Raw genomic sequence first — 22737 nt, 5'->3', positions numbered from 1 at the left:
TGGCGCCGACGCAAGTCGGACAAAAAAAACTAACCGGCATGGACCGTACCGAGCCAGGCGGCGATCGGTCTGCGCAGCGCCGGGTTAAGTCGAACAAGCCTAATGACTATAATAAAATAAAGAGTAAAACTCACTACAGTAAGGGGTTAAACTAAAACCACCCAGCCGCTTTCGACATGATTCTAACGTCACAGTAAGCGGGCGGTTTTTCGGCTGCGTCCCAAATTGCACTTGCTCCCTATTCCCTACATGCTTCAAAGCAAATCATTGTTATTCTGCTCTTGCTAATATGTCTCATTTGGAGGCGCGTTTTAATTAAAACTTTTTAGTTTTCGGTATTTTCTACTTTTGGCTGAAAGAAATGATAAATGAAAATAGCAAACTTTCTAAAGTAGTGCCCTACGTAGGAGAAAGGGTGTGATTTAGGATACGGAGGTTTCACGTGATGTGCGCATAGTTTCCCGTCTGAAGAAGCTGAGTTTGTGTTTATGATCAGTGATCAGAGCTGGAGTTTTGTGGAAGCTGCACCTTCAGTACAGGTGAGGTTCACATTTCATTCTGGGTTTGTTGCTGGACTGGTCAGCGTGTTTACATTTATTGTTAGTAGTAGTGTTTTATCTATTTATAAATGATTTTCCCCTCAAAGTGTTTATTTTGTAGATAGATATACCGTTAGATAGAGAGATGCAGGATGGTAAGACTTGTCAAGAAGGTTTAACAACTAATAGTTAAAGTTAACAGTTCTTTCTCTATTAACAAATTATTAAAATGAGTTCTTTTTTTCATTGGATTTATAAAGAAACGTGCAGCAACCATTAAAGGTCATGATTAACATTAGACTCTTGTTTGCACAGTAAAGTTTTAAGTGTTTGTGAAAGTTATTCTGTGTTGTGATGCTTGACAAAGGTTTGATAAACTAATCCCTCACCCATGTGGTTCCATCAGCTATTGATGAATGTCTGAGGGACCCGAGATCACCTGTGTTCAGTTTAGGCTTGCACCCTTGCCCTTCTTACACTTTGTTTGTTTGTTTATTAGGATTTTAACGTCACATTCCACACCCTTGGTTCCATTCATGACAGAAACAGTAGTCACCCATCACACAAGACCCATCAGTTCACATGGTTATATCAAACACAGTCATGGACAATCTAGCATCTCCAATTCACCCCACCTGCATGTCTTTGGACTGTGGGAGGAAACCCACGCAGACACGGGGAGAACATGCAAACTCCACACAGAAAGGACCCGGACCACCCCGCCTGGGGATCGAACCCACGACCTTCTTGCCGTGAGGTGACAGTGCGACTCACTTAGCCACCGCTCCGCCCCCCTCCTTACAGTAAAATACCTCAAGATTTCTTGAATGGTTTAATGATATTCTGCACTGTAGAGGGAGAAATATGCAAATTCCTTCCAATCTTTCTTTGAGGTTCATTGTTTTTTTTCCCTGCTCCTGATTGTGGAGGACGAGGCTGCTCCACGCCCCCTCCGACACGTGCACAGCGATCGAACATCTTATCACCTACACTTGACGAGTGCAGTGCAGTACAGCGCTGTGTATGGAGAGACACACCCTCTACCGCACTCCTTTCCCATCTCCGTGCAGGCGCTACCAACCAGCCAGCAGAGGTCGTCATTGCACTAGTCTGAGAGAGAGTCCCTATCCGGCTTTATCCCGCCCCTATCTGAACAACAGGCCAATCGTTGTTCATGTGGCCGCTCAGCCTCAGCCGGCAGGCAGAGCCGTAATTCGATGCGATGTATTCCAGATCCCAGCTCTGGTGAACAGTGTGTGTTTTTACCGCTGCGCCACTAGAGCAGCCAGGTTCGCTGTTTTTAAACATTTCAATAATTTTCTCACACATAACTGGAGATCCTCTGATCATCGTTGCTCATCAAGGACTCAGACTTTCCTGGATGCTGCTTTTGTTCCAAATCACCGGATTAAATCACCTTATTAAATCACCTGTTACCTCATTATTTGCCTTAAATTGCTCTCGTCCCAACTTTTTTTGGAGAGTGTTGTAGTCCTGAAATGCAGGATTGTATGTATATAAAGAAATGAAATTAAGTTGAGCAGACAAAACATAAAATACTGTATCTTGGGTTCAATCTGTCTGCAATCAAACAATCACAAGTTAAAGTAAACGTATGTAAATAAATGAAACACTGCTTTTATTTTTTATTTGCATTTTCTATACATCCCAGCTTTTTTTCTGATCTCAAAATTCCTTAATATATCATAGTTACATACAGTGCTGTGAGAAGTATGGTATTTATCTTCCTTATTGTCTTTGTTTGTTGCACGTTTGTCACGTAATGGTTTCAGATCCACATTGGGATTTAAGACTAAGAGAACATGATCACACACACACACACACACACACACAGAGAAACACAAACACACAGTCTTGATAAATGATCACTTAATTTATTGAGCAAATAAATGTATGCAACACCTATCAGGTCTCTAGAGTGCGACCTAATTTCTCAATGGTGCGACTAAAAAAAATCTCAGGTCGCACCGGTGCGACCAGCAGTTCAAGGGGGAAAAAGTCTCCGCTACTCTGAAAGTCTTCCCGTGGTTCAACAACAGACACACATTAGGCCAATATCATGGTCTAAACCAATCAGAGACAGTGAAGGGCGGGACAATATTGTATCGGTGATATGTGAGCGACATTCAGCTCAACCAATCAGAATGCAGCACCGGACGTTCAGTTAGTTTAGTTTTGTATATGAGACTCGCCGGACGGCCAAAGTATAAAAGTTCGGTTTCTGGAGCTAGGCAGTTTAAAGTGTTGTAACGCTTACTGAAGTCCTGACTAAACCGTTACAGTGAAGTCTACCTTGTCGTGTGCTTTTATTCCCACACATTCATCACCACACAGCAAGAAGAGACCCGTAACAGTGGTGAGCCGACCGTCTAGTAGCAATAGGCTAATGCTAGCGGTTAAGTGCGACGATAGCGAAAGTAAAAACACAATAATATTTTCGTTAAGTAAAATATAAAAATAACTAAAAGACAGTGAAGTGTTAGAATACATGTAATCAAAATACACAGTGAGTGCACCGCAATCGATTTTGGGAATCTGTGTAAAAGATCCAGTAAAGCCGATAATATAATGCACTTTATTTAAGATTACACTCTAACACTAGAGCCCCATACACACACACACACACACACAAAAAATATATATATATATATACATACAATATACATACATACATACATACATACATACATACATACATACATGAATAGATATACTCTATTATTATTGTTATAATTTTTATAATAGTGTACTATAATGAGATTATAATACTATAATTAACTGTAAAGAGCATGGGAAAACCATGGCCGTCAAAATTGTATTTGTGACTGGTTCTAATACATTTTGAATTGAAAGGATGAAAAGCACAATGCATCTATAAAACACATTACATGCCGCAGTAAATGCACTGCCCATGGGTCCCCTCTCCCCACTGCCTTTCAGCAGCAGACAGCAACAAACATCAACAGACGAGGCCATGTTGACCAGACTGTTATTTAATCATTTACAAGTCAATATTGCCTATATGGACAGCGAAAAAACAAGTGAACCTGTAAAACTAAGGTGTTAAATGCGATGCAGTTGAAAATTAGGGTGCACCTAACTTTTGTGCTGGTGCACCTAAGAAAAAAAGTTAGGCGCACCAGTGCAACCAGTGCAAAAAGTTAGTCTAGAGCCCTGCCTATATAACTATGAAAAAATCCCTTAAGCTTGATAACTGGGACACACGTCTTAAAACGTCCTTACAGCATGAACCCACATGGGTTTAGGGATCATCAAGGTGCTTTTTTTTGACAATCTTTAGACTACATTTATTGTGTTTTTTGGTTAGCAGGGTTTTGCCTGGCAACTCTTCCACAGAGACTATTTTCTCTAAATGCCCAGTCAAATTATAACCACCTGCTAATATCCACGGACAGCAGCTACACGGTCTGGGAGTGACTCAATAAGGTCCTGGTAGGTTCTCACGGGTATCTGGAGCTGCCGGAGGTGGTCCAACAGACACTCAATTGGGCTCAAGTCTGGGGAATTAGGGGGCCAGTGTAGTACAGTATTTGGAAGTCTTGGTTATGCTCTTCCAACCAATGTGGGACATTTCTAGCCGGGTGATGTGTCGCATCGTCTCGCTGGAAGATCCCATCGGCCCCAGGGAAGTGAATCAGCAAGTATGGGTGTACGTGGTCTGCAAGGATGGATTCATACTCAAATCAGCTGAGAGTGCCTTGAAGACATTCTCCAGACCATAACGCTGCCACAGCCCTCGAAAGTAGGAAAAGTCATAATAATGTGACTTGACAATGTAAATGCTGACTAAAAAGAATAAAAAACAAGACAAAATGTTGAACACTGGCTCATTGGGAACAGATATGGCAGAAAGAATTGTAAAATGCATGAGAATTGTGGTGTGGTTTGTGTTTAGGTGCAAGGATGTGTCCTGTGACAGTGACGTTCAGTGGCCTGGTGGCAGCCACGTTCACTCCACTTACTCCGGAGGGGTAGGAATTATTTAACACTGTTTATAACATTCATAAAGGACATGTATGACATGACAGCCTTGTGATTTCAGTGATTATTTTTGCTGTGACTAGATCATTATAAGACGTACTCCTACTTTTAAATACAACAGTTACATTAGTGATGTGAAATAGTGTTAATGTTCTATAATGTTAAATAATTTGGTGACTTTTCTGTGCACATATAAATGTGGATAGCTGGACCGCATCCAACAGACTAAACAAACTATCATGACAATGAAGGTGTGTAGATAGCACTGTACAAATAGCATATAGCTGCTGATCAAGTGTTTCTGATTAACACAGGTGTTTTACATTAACATCTGTACAAACATCTGCCCCGGAAGCAGGTGTGTTTGTTTAATGTCTGTTTGACTACATTCTTATTCTATAGAAAGTGTGTTCTGTCGTTGTATTTAGTGAGGTGAATCTCTCTGTGATTGGACTGTACGTCGACTATCTGCTCGAGAAACAGGGCGTGCGGAGTGTGTTTGGTAAGTCCCAAATATTTTGGTAAATATGTAAAATATCGACCCTTTAATAAGTCGGTTCTTGGAGTGGCGTCAAGTTTAAAGACGTCGAGTTTCGAGGTATTTTTTTCCCCATAAGGATGTTTGGGAAACCTGTTAATGCGTCCATGGTCCCGTGGAGCTGCAGATATTTTAGTCTCATGTAAAATAATGAGGTTGTTGTTGAGGGAGGAAAATCCAGATAAACACAGATGCATGTGGAGCTGTAACACTTGGATCTGACGCTTATTCCACACTGATGCAGATTCAGCTCAGATTCACACGCTGATCAGGTTTTACTGCTCAAACCGAGTGCTGAACAAAGAGCACACACGTGCAAACATGTCTTGTAAGGCACTGTACCATCAACGCACCACCGATGTATCATTACTGCTTGTGTGCGTGTCTTCATTTGAACATCATGTAGGAATTAATGCTGGTTTATTAATTGCTGATAAATATCTACACAGAATGTCACTTGTTTAGATTAAATGCAACCTTAATGTCATTGTGCAGAGAACCGATACAGATACAGATACAGATATACAATACAGTATGTAGGACCCGGACCGCTCCAACTGGGAATCAAACCCAGGACCTTCTTGCTGTGAGGTAGTGACAGTGCTACCCACCAAGCCACTATGGCACCTAAATTACAATTGAATGTAGAATATAAACAGCATGAACTGAATGGTACCTGTAAACCAGGATCTGAGGTGTACAAACAAAGCTGTACGTGGGCGTCCAAATAATATTTCTTTTTAAAAGTTTTGTTTGACTAGTAATAAATTTTTTAGAACTGCTGATGTGTAAACAGACCGCGGGCTGACTGAAGGACGCCAGTCAAGGATGCTAAATAAAGGAAAATGATTAATGCCCTCAGTACTGTCACAGTAATTTTTGGCCGTATTTTTTATGAATTAAATGGGGTGATCAGGGTGACGGTGGTGAGAGTTCTGTGGGGAGAGGGGTGATTAGGATGGAGTCGCCAGGCATGAGGAGGAGAGGATGGCAGAGAAAGATGGAGGCGAACGAGCTGCTGTTTGTTAATGACCTTCTTAGCTGTTGCAACAGCGACACCTACTGCCTGGTTGAGGCGCCACCATAGATGATGGAGAAATGCAAAGAGCGTAGCATATTTGTCTTTGTCAGAATTGCAGTAGGAAGAGTCATGTGAAAGCCTCACAAAAGCAAAATAGACTTGGACATGATTAATTGGGGGGGGGGGGGGGGGGTTGATATTAGCTGGTATTATGAATATAGTCCAATTTTGTAGCTGCATAGTAACCGTATCGTTATTAATGGTGATGTTTTGCTTTTTTTTATCTAATGTGTCTGAATCTTTCGCTGGTGTTTTGTAGTAAACGGGACGACGGGTGAGGGCTGCTCTTTAACCCTGCAGGAGAGGAAGCAGCTGGCGGAAGAGTGGTGCCGACAGGGCAAGGGGAAGTACGTCTGTGGTTCTGTTTAGTGGCGTCATTAAAAACGCAGTGTCAGTCATTTTCTCTTTGCTGATGTAGACTGAATTCTTACGTGTGTTTTTACTTTTAGACTGGAGCAGGTCATCGTTCACGTCGGCTGCCTGAGCGTTAAAGACTCTCAGGAACTGGTGAGCAGTGTGTTGTGCATGTATACTGTACAAACGATGCCTCATACGCTGCCTTAAACATTCAGCCCCACAAATTCAACATAAAAGTGTTTTTATTTAATTTAAACTATTTAAATGCTAATGTTTATGTTTATTACCATATCACAAAAAATATGTGATTTATTAAAAATAAGTACTTATTACTCTCCCAACTACTTCACAAGAATAAAAGCCCATATCTCACAGACCTCAGCTCCACTACCAGCAGGTCAGGCGCATCTACGGAAGATTGGCTGTTCGGGGGATTAATACTTATCAGATATTTTGGGGATGAATGCTTCTCTGATTTTCTGGGGATGAATACTTTCCTAATGTTTTGGGGATGCATAGTTATCATACATTTTGGGGATGAATACTGATAAGATGTTCTGGGGATGAATACTTATCAGATCTTATGGGGATTACTACTTATTAGATGTTCTGGGGATAAACACTTATCAAATGTTCTGGGGATGAATACTTAGCAGATGTTTTGGGGATAAATAGTTATCAGATATTCTGGGGATGAATACTTATCAGATGTTTAGGGGATTACTACTTATCAGATGTTTAGGGGATGAATACTTATCATACATTTTGGTGATGAATACTTATCACACATTTTGGGGATGAATACTTAACATATGTTTTGGGGATTGCTACTTATCAGATGTTCTGGGGATGAATACTTATCACAAGTTTTTGGGGATGAATACTTATTAGATATTCTGGGGATTAATACTTATCACACGTTTTGGGATGAATTCGTATAAGATTGTTTGGTGATTAATACTTATCAGATGATCTGGGGATGAATACTGATCAGATGTTCTGGGGATGAATACTATCAGTAGGGCTGACCTCGAGTAACCCGTATGTTCCTGTGTTCGGTGCAGGCGCGTCACGCCGCGTCGGTGGGAGCGGACGCCATCGCCGTCATCTCGCCGTCTTTCTTCAAACCCACGAATGCAGGTTAGCAGCTCGTCTCTGTTCTGAGAAAAAAGAACTTGTGTTCTGCGGGTTCCAAAATAAACTTAAATCAGGTTCTGTTGTGTTTCCTCAGAGGCGTTACGGACTTTTCTGCAGGAAGTGGCTTCAGCAGCTCCGGAGCTTCCTCTGTATTACTATCACATACCCAGCATGACCGGAGTGACCCGTACGTACAGCTAAGTATATCAGCCACGTGTATATCAGTGTCCCAGTGTCCTAGTCAGTCGGTTCTGGGCGTGGTGTTGGGTTTTAAAGACGTCGAGTTTCAGGGTATTTGTTCTCATAAGGATGTTTGTGAAACCTGTTAATGCGTCCATGGTCCCATGAGGTTGTTTTTGACACTTAAACACTGAAAATAACACAAATATAATATAAACACACTGAAATACAATTACTAACAGTTACACATCAATAAAAATACAATAAAAGCTGCACTTTAGTTTTACTTCTTTATTGTTTCCTGACGCTTCTTAATGGTGGAGATGTTTGATTCCGTTCAGCACCTGCGCATTCACATGAGAAGTGACAAAACCGCTTCTGCGCCGCTGTGCCGTTATTTCCTATGAAGTGTGACGGCGGTGCACAAAGCTCAGCGTGACTTACTGTAGTAAAACAGCGAGTGAGGAATGTGATTAGTGGAGGAACTTATGAGCAGTAATAATGAAGAGAAGTTTAGTGCTCCTGTCTCCTTCTTTTACTACATTAAACCACATTAAGCTTTATTTTCAACCAGAAGCGTTTTAGACTCTGGGAGAAGCTGATTCTGATTCTCACCGTTTCTCAGAAGCTGGAGCTGTAACACAAGTTTAAAAGTGAAACAGGGAGGAGAATCCAGATAAACACAGATACATGTGGAGCTGTAACCCTGGATCTGACGCTTATTCCACACTGATGCAGATTCAGATCAGATTCATGTCGAGTTTAAGGTACTAATTTCTCGATGACGGGCGTCGAGTTTCAAAGATTTTGAGTTTAGGGGACGTGTAGTTACAAGGTACCAGTGTAATCATAATAATTAGAGTAAAAATCTTCTTGCACCTAGGGTGGCAGGGATTCCACCAGTTTGATCCAAAATCTTAAAGCGCCCTGTAAATGTTCAATAAGATTTAGATCAGGTGACCGTAGAGGAAAGTCCATTCCAGTCAGCACTCTTTGATCTCCTTTGATCTTTAAGTAGCTGTTGCAAAGCTTTGAAGTCTGAGACTGTCTGTTTATCGCCGCTTTATCCTGGTCAGGGTCACGGTGGGTCTGATTCATTAGGGGAAATGTAGGAAACACCCCGGAGAGCGCACCAGTCCATCATACTCACACTTAGGGTGATTTTAGTATCTCCAGTTGGCCTGACTGCATGTATTTGGACTTGTGGGAGGAAACCGGAGCACCCGGAGGAAACCCACATGGACACAAGGAGAGCACGCCCTTGAACCCAGGCCCTTCCTGCCTTCTCTTTGCCAATGTACCAGCCCAATAATGCCGTTCCTGCTAGATTCTTATTCAACTGTAAAGATTTTTAGTTATTTTAAAAGCACTCGGACCGCCCCGCCTGGAAATCTGTGAGGTGATTGGGCTACCCATAAAAAAAGAGACCCAGGGGTCAGTAAATAATAATGAACTTTAACATATTTGTATAGTTTTATCTGCTGATGATTTATAAGCTGCTCCAGTCACAAAGGACCTCGTCTTTGCACGGCGTAAATTACGACTGCTCCACGTTCACAGCTATTAGGACGCCATTTATGTACTTAACTGTATCCGGGAGAGGCCGCTTCATTTAAATCTACAGATTAAACCTGATTACTTCTGGTTTTGCTCGTCTGCTACACTGAAATGTTTCAGATGGTCCAACTCATTTTAATATAAAATAAATAACGACACAAATGCAGCTTTTAAATGATCATTTCACGATTTCTGCTGCTGATGATATTCGCCTGACACCAACCCCTTCTTATTCCCCATACTTCGGTGGATTGGCGGTTAGACAGACAGACACATAGATAGATAGATTACATATACAGATATATATATTATAGATAGATAGATAGACAGATATATATATATATATATATATATATATATATATATATATATATTATAGATAGATAGATTACATAGATAGATATTATAGATACAGTAGATAGATGATAGATAGATAGATAGATAGATAGATAGATAGATAGATAGATAGATAGATAGATATTTATTGATAAATAGATAGATAGATACATAGATAGATACATAGATAGATAGATAGATAGATAGATAGATAGATAGATAGATAGATAGATAGATAGATAGATAGATACAGTATTATAGATAGATAGATCGACAGATAGATAGATAGATAGATAGATAGATAGATAGATAGATAGATAGATAGATAGATAGATAGATAGATAGATAGATAGATACAGTATTATAGATAGATAGATCGACAGATAGATAGATAGATAGATAGATAGATAGATAGATAGATAGATAGATAGATAGATAGACAGACAGACATATAGACAGACAGATAGATAAACAGACAGATATAGACAGACAGATAGATAAACAGACAGATATAGACAGACAGACATATACAGTGCTCAGCATAAATGAGTACACCCCCTTTGAAAAGTAAGATTTTAATCAATATCTCACTGAACACAGGAACAATTTTCTAAATTTTGACAAGACTGAGTTTCATAGAACATTTCTTTAACCCATAACATAAAAGTAAGGTTAAAAATATAACTTAGATTACAAAATATTCAGTTTTACTCAAATGAGTTGATGCAAAAATGAATACACCCCACATCAAAAAGTACTACATCTAGTATTTTATATGACCACTATGATTTTTATGGACAGCATTAAGTCTTCTAATCATGGAATGAACAAGTTGGCGACAAATTGCAACGTCTATCTTTTTCAATTCTTCAAGAACGACCTCTTTTAGAGCCTGGATGCTGGATGGAGAGTGATGCTCAACCTGTGTCTTCAGAATTCCCCATAGGTGTTTGATTGGGTTCAGATCAGGAGACATACTGATTCACTTACACCCTGTTCTTCTTCAGAAATGCAACAGTGGCCTTAGATGTGTGTTTTGGATCATTGTCATGTTGGAAAAGTGCATGACAACCAAGGGCATGAAGTGATGGTAGCATCTTGTCCTTCAATATAGAGCAGCACATCTGTGAATTCATGATACCATCGATGAAATGCAGCTCCCCAACACCAGCAGCACTCATGCAGCCCCACATAAGGACACTGCCACCACCATGTTTCACTGTAGGCACCATGCATTCTTCTTTGTACTCCTCACCTTTGCGACGCCATACAGTTTGGAAGCCATCAGTTCCAAAAACATTTATCTTGGTCTCATCACTCCAGAGTATAGAGTCCCAGTAGTCTTCATCTTTTTCAGCATGGGCCCTGGCAAATTCTAGGCGGGCTTTTTTGTGCATGGGCTTCAGGAGAGGCTTCCTTCGTGGATGATACCCATGCATGCCATTCTTCTGCAGTGTACGCTGTACTGTGTCACGGGAAAAAGTCACCCCAGTTTGGCTTTTTACCTCTTTAGCTAACTGCAGTGAACTTGCATGCCGATTTTCTTCAACCCTTCTCATCAGAAGACGCTCCTGTTTGGGTGTTAACATCCGTGGATGGCCTGGACGTCTCTGTAAGATGGTTGCAGTTCCATCTTTGTTAAATTTTTGTATCACTTTTGCTACAGTATTCTGACTGATCAGTAAAGCTTTGCCGATCTTCTTGTAGCCTTCACCTTTCTTGTGTAAAGAAACAATTTTCTTTCTCAGGTCTTGTGACATTTCTCTTCCATGTGGTGCCACTGCTGACAGCATGAAATGGGATGGGGTTTTCTTTGTTAAGTAATGCCCTTTTAACTGTCAACTGTCTGCTGGACACCTGTTTAATGAATAATTAGACTCACATGTGGTTAAATTCGTGTTAATTAGAATTTTGTAGTCTAAACTCCTAAGACTTTCATTGGGGTGTACTCATTTTTGCAACATGGTCTTGAATGAATTTGTTGAGAAAATAACTTTTTTGTGTGTACAAATGAACAAATCTTGTTTGCAATCAATGGCCCACATTTGTAGGAGTATTCTGTAGTATAGTACCCCATAGAAAATGTTGATTCTGTAAAGAAACTAAAGGTTTTCTGACAAATCTGTTGGGGTGTACTCATTTATGCTGAGCACTGTAGATATATAGAGATAAACAGACAGACAGATAGATAAATAGACAGACAGATATAGACAGACAGATAGATAGATAGATAAATAGATAGATATATAGTAGATATAGACAGACAGACATATAGACAGACAGAGATAGATAAACAGACAGATATAGACAGACAGATAGATATATAGAGATAAACAGACAAACAGACAGATAGATAAATAGACAGACAGATATAGACAGACAGACCCTAGAGGGCACTGGACCATTTTCTCATGTGAAGAACAGTGTCATGTTTGCCACTCTAGAGGGCGATGCTGTTTCCACCATGGGGGCACCAGGGGGGGCAGCTTTCCCCCTAAATCCACCAGCGTCTCCTAGCAAACGACTGCACAATTTAGCACAAAAGGTTTGTAACACACATCAACATTGTGTGTGTGTGTGTGTGTGTGTGTGTGTGTGTGTGTGCAGAAGTGCTAACAGAGACACGGGGAAGTGAACCCACGCGCTACACTTTTTGATTGACTAGTCAAATAAGGAACATTCGGTCTCTCACTTTCCTCCAGGGTTTAACAATTTCCAAACAAGGTGGCACTGAAACACACTCCTTCACCTCGGATGATCTTTACTCGGCCCTCTGGCGTTTGTTTTGACTCTGTCTCGACTGTCTCGTGTCGACGCGTCCGCAGACATGCCGCTTGGGCGACGGCAACAACTTTATGTTCATTTAAATACATAACGACCCTGTCAGACTCAATATCTGTCACTTTACCTGCAGTAAGTCATGTCAAATTTATTTGGACAGCACTTTTTCCAACAGACACTGGGTCTGTGTGAAAACCTCGTGATCTCTCTACACAGACACATTTCCCATCATCCTACACTCCCGAGAAGAGGGCGTGTCTAAATTCTTAGATCCCTTAAAATGCTCCTACTGAGGCGCCTTAATTCTGAGTGATGATCCGACTGAATAATGAGCGAGTGACGTAAACTAGAGCGTCTAAATAATCTGATTATGAGCTCCATGTGTTATTAAAATCCTCTGTACTGAGGCAGCTGATCAGGTGGGCAGTAGGGGAGCAGGGCGGGTCACTAGGTTTTCACCCTTTTTAATTCACATTTTCCTCCTCACAGTTGAAGCGAGGGAGGTTTTGGAGGGCATCGAGAAGCAGGTTCCCTCCTTCAAAGGACTGAAGTTCAGTGGAGTGGATCTGAGAGATCTGGGTCAGTGTGTCAGCTACTGCTGCCCTCGCGGCTGGTCCGTCTTCTACGGGGTGGATGAGGTACCGGTTCCTTCTTTGTATAAATTAGTGGAAAAGCACTTCAGGATTCTTTTTTTATTGTACTGTACACGTTAACACGTATATACAGCGGTACCTTAAAACTGGACGTCAGTCGGTTCTGGGAGTGGCGTCGGGTTTTAAAGACGTCGAGTTTCGAGGTATTTTCCCCCATAAGGATGTTTGTGAAACCTGTTAATGCGTCCATGGTCCCGTGGAGCTGCAGATATTTTAGTCTCGTGTAAAATAATGAGGTTGTTTTTGACACTTAAACACTGAAAATAACACAAATATAATATAAACACACAAATACAATTACTAACAGTTACACATCAATAAAAATACAATAAAAGCTGCACCTTAGTTTTACTTCTTTATTGTTTCCTGACGCTTCTTAATGGTGGAGATGCTTGATTCCGTTCAGCACCGGCACATTCACATGAGAAGTGACAAAACCGCTTCTGCACCGCAAAACTTACCGTGACTTACTGTAGTAAAACAGCGAGTGAGGAATGTGATTAGTGGAGGAACTTATGAGCAGTAATAATGAAGAGAAGTTTAGTGCTCCTGTCTCCTTCTATTTACTACATTAAACCACGTTAAGCTTTATTTTCAACCAGAAGCGTTTTAGACTCTGGGAGAAGCTGATTCTGATTCTCACCATTTCTCAGAAGCTGGAGCTGTAACACAAGTTTAAAAGTGAAACAGGGAGGAAAATCCAGATACATGTGGAGCTGGAACACTGGATCTGATGCTGCTGGGGTGATTGAAAACAATAACACTTATAAAATAGTAGTGTTTTCATTGCTGAAGTAGTGATCTGTAATTACAGTATTTATTCTTTCTGTGCGACCCGGTAATAAATGACCCACGGACTGGTACCGGTCCACGGCCCAGTGGTTGGGGACCTCTGATTTAGAGGGAACTTTTAAGGTAGCTGTGCTGTGTGTTGCAGCTTTTATTTATTCTATCATTTAATTTATGAGTGTCATTTAATGACCAATCTGATTCTCGGATGAGCCAATCACAGTCCATACAGGCGCCCGGCCGGCCGGTAGCACAGCTGTGTTTTGTTGTGAACAGTCAGATGAAAAATTGACCTTAATGATGCCACTCTGTGTTGTATTTATGCTCTAACAGTGATTAACGCTTATTTATTCTGTAATTAGCAACTGCTGGGAGCCCGGGTGCTTGGAGTCAACGGAGCCGTGGGAAGGTCTGTTTTATTATTATATCTTTATTTAATCTCAATCTGTCAAACTTAACTTTTGATTAATCTGTGAATGTTATGAGAGACCAGCGGTGACTTTTCGCCTCTTGTCGCCCTGCGTTCACACAGGAAGCGTCATGGTTGGCATTGTTTATCTGACGCCAAGCCAAAATAAAAGCAAACGTCATGGCGGTACGGCGTATGTTACTGACTCGTATCTACAGAGCGTCTAGGAATACGAATGAAATAAAAATCAAAGCTGCTCTGGTGGCGCAGCGGTAAAACACACTAGCACACCAGAGCTGGGATCTCGAATAAATCGTATCGAATCTCTGCTCTGCCATCCGGCTGAACTGGGCGGCCACATGAACAACGATTGGCTGTTATTCACAGGATAGGATAAGCTGGCTGCACAGAGTCGAGGAATAACACTGATCAGGGTGTGTCTCTCCAGACACAAAGCTGATCCGCATATGAACTCGCCTCACGCAGGTGAAAAGATGCAGTCGGGTACTGCTCACGTGTCGGAGTCTCGCTCTCATTAATCGTGGTGGGGGTCAGCGCCAGTGGAGAGGAAGCGTAATGCATTTGGGTAAAAAATTGGACGCCCTAAAAATCCTGGAGGCAAATCGCTTGACTATAAACTTCATCCATGTGTAGTCCATCACTGACTGTACATCAACATGATAATAAAACTGCGTCTGTTCACGACAGTTAGTTTCTCTTCCTTCTCTAGTAAGGACGATTATCTAGGAACCGAAAACAAAGTGTAGTGCCTCACGGTGGAGGAGACAAAGCTCATACCGCACTGCCCAATGCTCGATTCCTATTGGTTATCGCAACATCGCTTCAATTCTAATTTGCATAAGCGCTAATTAACCATTAGCCAATAATTCTGAAGAGTTCAAGAGAGATTTTATTGTCATTTCAGCTATATACAAGTAAATAATTAAATGAAATAACGTTCCTCCTGGACCAGGGTGCAACATAGAATGAAAAGTGCAAGATAGACAGCAGTACAATAAATACAGAAGACATTTCTAATCTAATGGAGTAATTAAAAGAAACGAGACTAGAGACACGTGTAGTGATGGCCAGTAAATGGTAATGAGTAAATGATAGGTGGGGTAAAAAGCATATTCTGATATACAGTTAGCAGCGTATGGTTTTTATAGCAGCAGAGATATAAAAGAGTAAGGTGCAAAAATGCTGTGCAAAGATGCAAGTAATATATTCGCTAAGTAGTTGTATGTGTTGAAGTTGTTAGAGTCCAGGGAACAAGACTGTGTTGGTTGTGTGTGTGTGCATGTGCAAGTGCGTGTGTAAGTGAGTGTAAGTGCATGTAGGTATGAGTGTGTGTATATGTGTGAGTAATTATGTGTCCCAGTGTAGGTATGTGTGCAGTTAAGTATGTGAGTGTATGTGTTGGTGTGTGTGTGTGCGCGTACGTGTGTGTGAGCATGTGTATATATGCATGTGTGTGTATGAGTAAGCATAACTGTGTGTCAGAATCTAAGTGTGTTAGTGTGTGTATGTACAGTGTATCACAAAAGTGAGTACACCCCTCACATTTCTGCAGATATTTAAGTATATCTTTTCATGGGACAACACTGACAAAATGACACTTTGACACAATGAAAAGTAGTCTGTGTGCAGCTTATATAACAGTGTAAATTTATTCTTCCCTCAAAATAACTCAATATACAGCCATTAATGTCTAAACCACCGGCAACAAAAGTGAGTACACCCCTTAGTGAAAGTTCCTGAAGTGTCAATATTTTGTGTGGCCACCATTATTTCCCAGAACTGCCTTAACTCTCCTGGGCATGGAGTTTACCAGAGCTTCACAGGTTGCCACTGGAATGCTTTTCCACTCCTCCATGACGACATCACGGAGCTGGCGGATATTCGAGACTTTGCGCTCCTCCACCTTCCGCTTGAGGATGCCCCAAAGATGTTCTATTGGGTTTAGGTCTGGAAACATGCTTGGCCAGTCCATCACCTTTACCCTCAGCCTCTTCAATAAAGCAGTGGTCGTCTTAGAGGTGTGTTTGGGGTCATTATCATGCTGGAACACTGCCCTGCGACCCAGTTTCCGGAGGGAGGGGATCATGCTCTGCTTCAGTATTTCACAGTACATATTGGAGTTCATGTGTCCCTCAATGAAATGTAACTCCCCAACACCTGCTGCACTCATGCAGCCCCAGACCATGGCATTCCCACCACCATGCTTGACTGTAGGCATGACACACTTATCTTTATACTCCTCACCTGATTGCCGCCACACATGCTTGAGACCATCTGAACCAAACAAATTAATCTTGGTCTCATCAGACCATAGGACATGGTTCCAGTAATCCATGTCCTTTGTTGACATGTCTTCAGCAAACTGTTTGCGGGCTTTCTTGTGTAGAGACTTCAGAAGAGGCTTCCTTCTGGGGTGACAGCCATGCAGACCAATTTGATGTAGTGTGCGGCGTATGGTCTGAGCACTGACAGGCTGACCCCCCACCTTTTCAATCTCTGCAGCAATGCTGACAGCACTCCTGCGCCTATCTTTCAAAGACAGCAGTTGGATGTGACGCTGAGCACGTGCACTCAGCTTCTTTGGACGACCAACGCGAGGTCTGTTCTGAGTGGACCCTGCTCTTTTAAAACGCTGGATGATCTTGGCCACTGTGCTGCAGCTCAGTTTCAGGGTGTTGGCAATCTGCTTGTAGCCTTGGCCATCTTCATGTAGTGCAACAATTCGTCTTTTAAGATCCTCAGAGAGTTCTTTGCCATGAGGTGCCATGTTGGAACTTTCAGTGACCAGTATGAGAGAGTGTGAGAGCTGTACTACTAAATTGAACACACCTGCTCCCTATGCACACCTGAGACCTAGTAACACTAACAAATCACATTACATTTTGGAGGGAAAATGACAAGCAGTGCTCAATTTGGACATTTAGGGGTGTAGTCTCTTAGGGGTGTACTCACTTTTGTTGCCGGTGGTTTAGACATTAATGGCTGTATATTGAGTTATTTTAAGGGAAGAATAAATTTACACTGTTATATAAGCTGCACACAGACTACTTTTCATTGTGTCAAAGTGTCATTTTGTCAGTGTTGTCCCATGAAAAGATATACTTAAATATCTGCAGAAATGTGAGGGGTGTACTCACTTTTGTGATACACTGTATATGTGCAAGTGTGTGTGAATTTATGTATGTGTGTGTGTGTGTGTGTGTGCGTGCGTATGTTAGTGTATGTGCATGTAAGTTTGTGCATGAGTGTGTGTGTGTATATGGCAGTAATTATGCGTCGCAGTCTAAATGTGTATGTGTGTGTATATGTATATGTGTAAGCGTAATATGTGTCAGGATCTAAGTGTGTTTGTATGTGTGTGTGGGTGTATGCATGCATGAGAGTTTGTAAGGGTGCATGTGTGAGTGTGTGTGCGTGCAAGTGTGTCTTTCTGTGTCTGTGTGGTTATATGTGTGTGTTCACTCTGTAGTGTTAATGATAAATCTGCGCTTCATTAATTCCTCCTCGTCTTTTCCCTCGGCAGCACGTATAACTACATGGGTGATGTGATGAACAGGATGCTGAGCGCATTCGATAGAGGAGATTTCACTCTGGCTCAAAGCATCCAGGTTTGTTCAATCAAAAGAACTGAACTTGTTTCTACACTCACTGTCCATGTTATCAGCTCCACTTACCATATAGAAGCACTTTGTAGTTCTACAATTACTGACTGTAGTCCATCTGTTTCTCTACATGCTTTGTTACCCCCTTTCACGCTGTTCTTCAATGGTCAGGACCCCCACAGGACCCCCACAGAGCAGGTATTATTTAGGTGGTGGATGATTCTCAGCACTGCTGTGACACTGACATGGTGGTGGTATGTTAGTGTGTGTTGTGCTGGTATGAGTGGATCAGACACAGCAGCGCTGCTGGAGTTTTTAAACACCGTGTCCACTCACTGTCCACTCTATTAGACCCTCCTACCTACAGTAGTTGGTCCACCTTGTAGATGTAAAGTCAGAGACGATCGCTCATCTATTGCTGCTGTTTGAGTCGGTCATCTTCTAGACCTTCATCAGTGGTCACAGGACGCTGCCCACGGGGCGCTGTTGGCTGGATATTTTTGGTTGGTGGACTATTCTCAGTCCAGCAGTGACAGTGAGGTGTTTAAAAACTCCAGCAGCGCTGCTGTGTCTGATCCACTCATACCAGCACAACACACACTAACACACCACCACCATGTCAGTGTCACTGCAGTGCTGAGAATGATCCAGCACCTAAATAATACCTGCTCTGTGGGGGTCCTGACCATTGAAGAACAGCATGAAAGGGGGTAACAAAGCATGCAGAGAAACAGATGGACTACAGTCAGTAATTGTAGAACTATAACGTGCTTCTATATGGTAAGTGGAGCTGATTTTGCTCTGCATTATATTTATTATTGTTTATGTTTCCTCTTCAGTTTAAGATGCAGGACGTCGTCACGTTTGCTCGCAGTATCGGTGAGTTTCATTCGTCACTTTCTTACAGTCGCACCGCTGGAGGTTTTTTAGCTACTGCTGCAGACCTCCACCTGACTTTTTTTTTATTATGATCTACTCCAAATTATTTTACAAATGTCTCTTTAAAACACCTCAGTCCGGAGTGTTTCCTGTTCCGTCTCCAGGTTTTGACCTCGCCCTGAACAAGCAGCTGATGACCGAGATGTCGGGGCTGTCGATGGGTCCGCCGAGGCTGCCGCTGCTCCCCTGCCGTCCTGCCGACGCTCAGAAGGTCGTCGAGAAGTTCCAGCAGGTCCTGGAGCAGTAAAGCACATTCCACCCTCTGCTAAAAATATAAAAACAAACAACGAGACGTTCTAAATACGTGCAGGTAGTCGAGGTGATACACATTTCATCTGTCAGTCATGTGAGCTGGAATCGGAGGCTCGATCGGTCTACGACGAAGGGAACTTTTGAAGGGAAACATCAGCCAGAACGCTAATTAAACAAAAAAATCTAAATCAGTGGGCATTCGGTACATTTATTTACTAATAATTCTGTAAAAAACATGGAACATACCCAATTATCCTAAACGTTAACGAGGCTAACGTTACTAACACGACCGAGTGAAGAGTAGATCATGTGACGTCTATAAGCCGTCTGGAATTTCTACTTTAAATTGATAACGAATTTAATACATTAATTCATGATGAATCTTTATTTTTACTGATGGTATAGTCACCTCACACAGGAGAGGCTGTTTCAGCACACACACACCCACACCACACACACTCCCAAACAAATGAAAGCAAATCTGACAGCATAAATCAAAGAGATTTTGAGTATACAGCGGTACCTTGAAACTGGACGTCAGTGGGTTCTGGGAGTGGTGTCGAGTTTTAAAGACGTTGAGTTTCGAGGTATTTTTTCCCATAAGTATGTTTGTGAAACCAGTTAATGCGTCCATGGTCCCGTGGAGCTGCAGATATTTTAGTCTCATGTAAAATAATGAGGTTGTTTTTGACACTTAAACACTGAAAATAACACAAATATAATATAAACACACTGAAATACAATTACTAACAGTTACACATCAATAAAAATACAATAAAAGCTGCACTTTAGTTTTACTTCTTTATTGTTTCCTGACGCTTCTTAACGGTGGAGGTTCTTGATTCCCTTCAGCACCGGCGCATTCACATGAGAAGTGACAAAACCGCTTCTGCACCGCTGTGCCGTTATTTCCTATGAAGTGTGACGGCGGTGCACAAAACTTAGCGTGACTTACTGTAGTAAAACAGCGAGTGAGGAATGTGATTAGTGGAGGAACTTATGAGCAGTAATAATGAAGAGAAGTTTAGTGCTCCTGTCTCCTTCTTTTACTACATTAAACCACGTTAAGCTTTATTCTGAACCAGAAGCGTTTTAGACTCTGGGAGAAGCTGATTCTGATTCTCACCATTTCTCAGAAGCTGGAGCTGTAACACAAGTTTAAAAGTGAAACAGGGAGGAGAATCCAGATAAACACAGATACATGTGGAGCTGTAACCCTGGATCTGAACCTTATTCCACACTAATGCACTAATGCTGGTGGCGGTTCTTTTAAGAGAAACGTCGAGTTTAAGGTACTAATTTCTCCATGAAGGCCGTCAAGTTTCAAAGATTTTGAGTTTAGGGGACGTCGAGTTACAAGGTACCGCTGTAACTGAAAAACATCTCGTTCTCTTGACGTACGTTCATGTGAAGTATTATTCAAACCCAGTCTCATGCAACATCCACTTGACTTGATAACCTCTAATAAGCGATTTCGGTAATCAGTTATTCACCCATTCATGTGGTGCAAAAGCATTTCTAAAGTAATTAAATCTGGAGAAGATCTGGAGAAGATCCACTCCAAGGTATTCCAGGACTGATTCCTTAACCAGGCTTGGGTCGACTTAGAAGTGAGTTTGGGATCCAGTAATGACCGAGGTTTAATTTTACCACAGAAGGTAGAACGTTCCTCCTCAAGATGCCCTGATGTTTCTGTGCATCCATGAATCTGCTAATGTAAGAAAAAGGTCATCGCTTATCTTTTCCCTCCATGCTCGACCCTGGACAAACGGCTGATCCACATGGCCAAACAGTTCTAGTTTTGAATCGTCTCTATATAAAACTGTGTTCCAGAACTCTGCAGGCCTGTCCACATTTCTTCTGGTGTACTCCAGTGGAATTAAAGTCCTTGGTTGTTAAGTGATCGTCTTATATTTGCCACTTACACATTTGTCCCAAACCTCATCGATCGTCCTGTGAGTCTTATGCAGTAACGTGGGTTTTTTTCTTCATACAGTAGTGTTAAAAAAAATAGCAGTGATTTTTAAAAAAGCAAATAAAGCACAAAATCATTATAATAACTTTTATTTCCATAAATGCAAATGCACTGAAAATACTACACTTTCAATTCTAAATCAAAACATTAACAAAAATTAGCCAGTTTGTGTTCATCCTTTACAGAAAGTTAAGAAAAATGAATATTAGGCTGTTCAAAAAAATAGCAGTGCAGCATTTTTCTTTAAAAACTCAAAAAATGTATTTATACACTGATAAAAATGTTTGAGGTTTCACTTTACTTTAAATTACTGAACTAATATTTAGTGGCATAACAATTGTTTCCGAGATCTGTGTTGCATGGAGTCGACCAACTTCTGGCACCTCAGAACAGGTATTCCAGTCCAGGATGATTAGACATTCCACAGTTCTTCTGCATTTTTGGGTTTTGCCTAAAAAAAAACACACTTCAGATATCAGCCCACAAGTTCTCTCTGGGATTGAGGTCAGGGGATTGGGCTGGCCACTCTATTACCTCAATCTTGTTTGTCTGTAACCAAGATGTTTTGGGTCATTGTCATGTTAAAATACCCATTTTCAGGACATTTCTTTTTTGACATAGGGCAACATGATCATCTCAAGTATTCTGATATATTTAAATTGATCCATGATCCCTCGTATGTGATAAATAGGCGTAACACCACGGTATGAAAAACATCCCCATATCATCATTTTGTACCACCGTGCTTTACTACCTTCACAGTGAACTGTGGCTTGAATTCAGTGCTCGGGGGTCGTCTGACATACTGCTTTCATCAGTCCACAAAATGTTGAGCCGTTTCTCTTTGGATCAGTCGATGTGTTCCTTGGCAAATTTGAACCCATTCAGGACACGTCTGTTTCTTAACAACGGGACTTTGCAAGGAGTTCTTGCTGGTAAATCGGCTTTATTTAATCATCTTCTGTACTCACTGGTAACTTCAGATGTTCCTTGATCTTTCTGGAGGTGATCATTGGCTGAGTATTTGCCATTCTGGCAATTCTTCGATCCTTTCAAACAGTAGTTCCACACTTCCTTCTGCATCTTTCAGGTTTTGGTTGTCACTTCAAGGCATTTGAGATCATTTTAGCTGAGCAGCCAAGAATTTGCTGCACTTCTCTGTATGTTTTTTTATCTACAATCAACTTTTTAATCAAAGTACACTGTTCATCAGAACAATGTCTGGAACAACCCATTTCACCCAGTATTTCAAAAGGAAATGTGCTATGACCAACCTGTGCAACATTTGCCCCTCTCCTACATTAAATAAGGGCCAAAATTGACACCCGTTCTTCTGCAGAATGAATGACTTCACCAATTAAACACCTCACTGCTATTATTTTGAACAACCCCCTTTCAATCAATGCTTCGATTACTCAGAATGAGCAGCATGCACGTCCTAATTGTTGGGTTTGTTTTGTTTTCATTACTCTACTACACTTTCAAGTGAATTATTTGCTATGTAGAAATATCATTTCTACTAAAAACAGTGATTTATCAGATTAATGGTGTTGGACTGCTATTTTTTT

General features: G+C 41.3%; 1 protein-coding gene across 2 annotated transcripts; it reads left to right on the top strand.

Annotated features, from left to right (window-relative positions):
* Positions 1-451: 451 nt before the first annotated feature.
* Positions 452-19382, top strand: npl (N-acetylneuraminate pyruvate lyase (dihydrodipicolinate synthase)). 2 transcript variants are annotated; one of them, XM_062998821.1, is made up of 12 exons: positions 452-539; positions 4477-4552; positions 4991-5064; positions 6441-6528; positions 6631-6688; positions 7603-7678; positions 7770-7862; positions 13019-13167; positions 14334-14380; positions 17925-18009; positions 18843-18882; positions 19047-19382. In XM_062998821.1, exons 2-12 carry the CDS (start codon positions 4485-4487, stop codon positions 19187-19189), a joined length of 921 nt encoding a protein of 306 aa, XP_062854891.1. In that variant the 5' UTR covers positions 452-539; positions 4477-4484; the 3' UTR covers positions 19190-19382. The 2 variants fall into 2 exon arrangements, with proteins under 2 accessions (XP_062854891.1, XP_062854892.1); XM_062998822.1 differs by lacking the exon at positions 452-539 and adding an exon at positions 2647-2916.
* Positions 19383-22737: the final 3355 nt, after the last annotated feature.

The sequence above is a fragment of the Trichomycterus rosablanca genome, chromosome 7 (genome assembly GCF_030014385.1).
Source record: "Trichomycterus rosablanca isolate fTriRos1 chromosome 7, fTriRos1.hap1, whole genome shotgun sequence".
Classification (NCBI taxonomy): Eukaryota; Metazoa; Chordata; class Actinopteri; order Siluriformes; family Trichomycteridae; genus Trichomycterus; species Trichomycterus rosablanca.
The sequence above is the reverse complement of the archived record's forward strand: the minus strand, read 5'-3'. Positions and strand labels throughout refer to the sequence as shown.

Bases quoted from the DNA above. Each gene is read 5' to 3' on its own strand.
- npl (XM_062998821.1), top strand. From the start codon at position 4,485: ATGTGTCCTGTGACAGTGACGTTCAGTGGCCTGGTGGCAGCCACGTTC. The intron at 6,529-6,630 runs GTACGTCTGTGG...TTTTACTTTTAG, and splicing joins TGCCGACAGGGCAAGGGGAA to ACTGGAGCAGGTCATCGTTC. The intron at 14,381-17,924 runs GTCTGTTTTATT...TTCCCTCGGCAG, and splicing joins GTCAACGGAGCCGTGGGAAG to CACGTATAACTACATGGGTG.